General features: G+C 40.8%; 1 protein-coding gene across 1 annotated transcript in view; it reads left to right on the top strand.

The window, feature by feature from the left end:
• Positions 1 to 375: 375 nt before the first annotated feature.
• HMX1 (H6 family homeobox 1) overlaps positions 376 to 3,151 on the top strand; it is a 15,727-nt gene continuing 12,951 nt past the window's right edge. Inside the window, exon 1 of the mRNA XM_077477859.1 lies at positions 376 to 1,206. Within this exon, the coding sequence (XP_077333985.1) occupies positions 915 to 1,206 (292 nt within the window). The 5' untranslated portion in view covers positions 376 to 914. The remainder of the gene's footprint in view (positions 1,207 to 3,151) is intronic.

Below are 3,151 nucleotides of genomic sequence, written 5' to 3'. Positions count from 1 at the left end.
CCTGTGGGGTTACCTCCTCCTGTCCTGTGGGGTCACCTCCTCCTGCCCTTTGGGGTCACCTCCTCCTGTCCTGTGGGGTCACCTCCTCCTTCCCTGTGGGGTCACCTCCTCCTGTCCTGTGGGGTAACCTCCTCCTGTCCTGTGGGGTCACCTCCTCCTGTCCTGTGGGGTCACCTCCTCCTTCCCTGTGGGGTGACCTCCTCCTGTCCTGTGGGGTCACCTCCTCCTTCCCTGTGGGGTGACCTCCTCCTGTCCTGTGGGGTCACCTCCTCCTGTCCTGTGGGGTCACCTCCTCCTGTCCTGCTCTCCTCCCTCTCTCTCTCTCTCTCTCTCTGCATGTTTTTCTTCTTTCTCTTTTCTGTCCTTTAACCTCATTGCCTCTCCTCCCCTTTCCTCTCCATGCCTTTATCCCCCCCCCCCCCCCCCTGTCAGCTCTCCTGGGAATTCCAGCCTCCCTCTCTCTCTCCCTCTCTCTCCTGCAGTTTGATTTGCCTCCCTAATTGACCTAAATAAAGCTCCTGAGTGACAAGGCACTTCTAGGGCCCCCAGGCACTGCACACTACTAAGCAGGGAAGTGAACTCAGCTCATCCTCCTCCTGATCTCCAGCAATTCTCCTTCTTTTCTCCCCTTCAATAATCCAATTTGCTGATCATTCTCGTCCAATCGGAGAAATTCTGCACAGCGGTTAGCTGGCCTGACATTTTTATTTGCTTTCCGATTGTCTTTTTTTGTATGTGTGTGTGGGAGAGGAGCGCTGCTCGGAGGAGATGACTGCTCAACATCTGCTACTACTACACCACCATCATCGCTCCCCATAGAAGGCGGCGGCGGTACGCGCAGGGCTGAGCGCTGTGCCCGGGCACCATTCTCCTCCACCCACCTACCTCCTCCTCCGGAGAGACACCCATCCACCATGCCCGATGACTCCACCGACAACCAGAGCTCTACCCCGGCCAGGGTTTCCTCCTTCTTCATCGAGAATCTGCTGGGCACCGGGGCCAAGGACAGCAAGAAGCGGGCCAGCCCGGAGGATGAGCACCCGGGGCAGACTAATGGAGTGCCAGGGAGCCATCTGAGCTCGGTGTGCTGCCAACTCTCCCCCTACAACTACAATCCCCAACATGGCATCTACCCACTGCGGGAGAACACCATGGAGTGGTACAGGAGGGCGCAGGCCACCTACATAGGCTGCACCAGTCCGGAAAGTAAGTGTCAGCTCCTGGACCCAATATTCTCATTAGTCTTTATTATTAGTGCTCATCGACCTGCTCCATGCATGAATCTTTTATGTTTCCTTCCGACTTCCTCCGAGCAAAATACTTCCTGAGGATCGGATAGAACCGCTGGGAGCCCCTAATAAATTGTGCTGCCATGGCATTATTAGAGAGAGAGAGAGAGAGAGAGAGGTTGTATGTGTGTGTTGTATACTATATAACTTAAATATTTATAGATGTAACATACACAAAAATACATACATACATACATACATACATGATAGATAGATAGATAGATAGATAGATAGATAGATAGATAGATAGATAGATAGATAGATGTAACATACAAAAATACATGAAAGATAGATAGATGGATAGATTGATTGTATGTGTGTGTTATACTATATAACAGATAGATAGATAGATAGATAGATAGATAGATAGATAGATAGATAGATAGATAGATAGTATACTATAATACCTAGATACATAGATATAGATGTAGCATACAGAAATACATACATTCATGGAAGATAGATAGGTAGATAGATAGATAGATAGTGTATGTGTGTGTTGTATCCTATATTACCTAGATATATAGATATAGATGTAACATACAGAAATACATACATACTACATATATACGTACATGATAGATAGATAGATAGATAGCTAGATAGATAGATAGATCGATAGATCGATAGATCATAGGTAGATACATATAAAGATAGATAGCGTTAGATGTCTGGGGTATATATATATATATATATATATATATATATATATATATAGATATATATATATATATATTTTAACATTTGATCCCTCGTTTATTATAATATTTGGACCCATCGCCATCTTTTATCTGTCATTATTTAAAGGTTACTGCATATATATTATTAAAAAAAAACACTCGTTCATAAAATATTTAATAAGCACCAGTTATTTATTTATTAATAATGTTGTCGCTGTTGTTGTAATTATATATATATATATTTTCAGTAGTAGTATTAGTATTATAATTCATTTGATGTCAATACTGTTAAATATTAAGACTAGCCTACTAGAAGCATTCTTTATAAAAAAATTAAAAAAAAACATGCAGTCTGTGTTCATTTCTACTCAGGCAAGTAATTATTGTCATATCAAATTTAGAGTACCAGCAGACGTGGCTGTTAAAATAATAAAACATCATGTAAAGAATAACTGAACCAAGACCATTTTATTTTGGCTTGGGGTGTGCGTTTTAGAAAAAAAAATGGGCTAAATGATGTCCAATGCTTTTTGTATAAAAATACATTCAGTACATACAATATTATGATAGGTAAAAGCATGTTAACAGCAAAATAATAATAATATTTCTACTGTGACTGCAACTACTACAACTACTACTGCTATTATCACTATAAATAACATAATAATAGTAGAGCAGTAATGTATTTAAACAAAATAATATTAGTAGTAAATAATAAAAAATATACACATAAACAGCATAATAATACTAACAAGAATAATACTAAAGCTAACTTCTAATATTAATAATAATAACAACAACAACAGTAGAAATAATTCTAATAACACTACTACTACTACTAATAGTAATAATAATAATAACAGCCCATTAAAACAATACAGTAAGAGCAATAGCCTTAATATTCTTAGTTTGTCATGAAATGTAGCCCCTTCTTACATGAAGCAATGTAGTGTCATGTGCCCCAGGCTCCAGACACATGGGTTGGGTTGGGGGGTACCCCTAGTTTTTGCCCTGTATGTGGAATTATAATGACAGTAGTCAGGCAGCTCCATGGCCCAGCCTAGGCCCATTATGAACCGACAGCTCACATACACATTCATCCAGCAAACAAATGTCTGTGCAGCAAGCAGTGAAATCTTCGGAGTGCAATGAACATTGATTGAGTCTGGAAAGGTCTCAATC

This window comes from Lithobates pipiens, unplaced genomic scaffold (assembly GCF_037356315.1).
Source record: "Lithobates pipiens isolate NorthernLeopardFrog02 unplaced genomic scaffold, aLitPip1_a1.2 Scaffold_13, whole genome shotgun sequence".
Classification (NCBI taxonomy): Eukaryota; Metazoa; Chordata; class Amphibia; order Anura; family Ranidae; genus Lithobates; species Lithobates pipiens.
The sequence above is the reverse complement of the archived record's forward strand: the minus strand, read 5'-3'. Positions and strand labels throughout refer to the sequence as shown.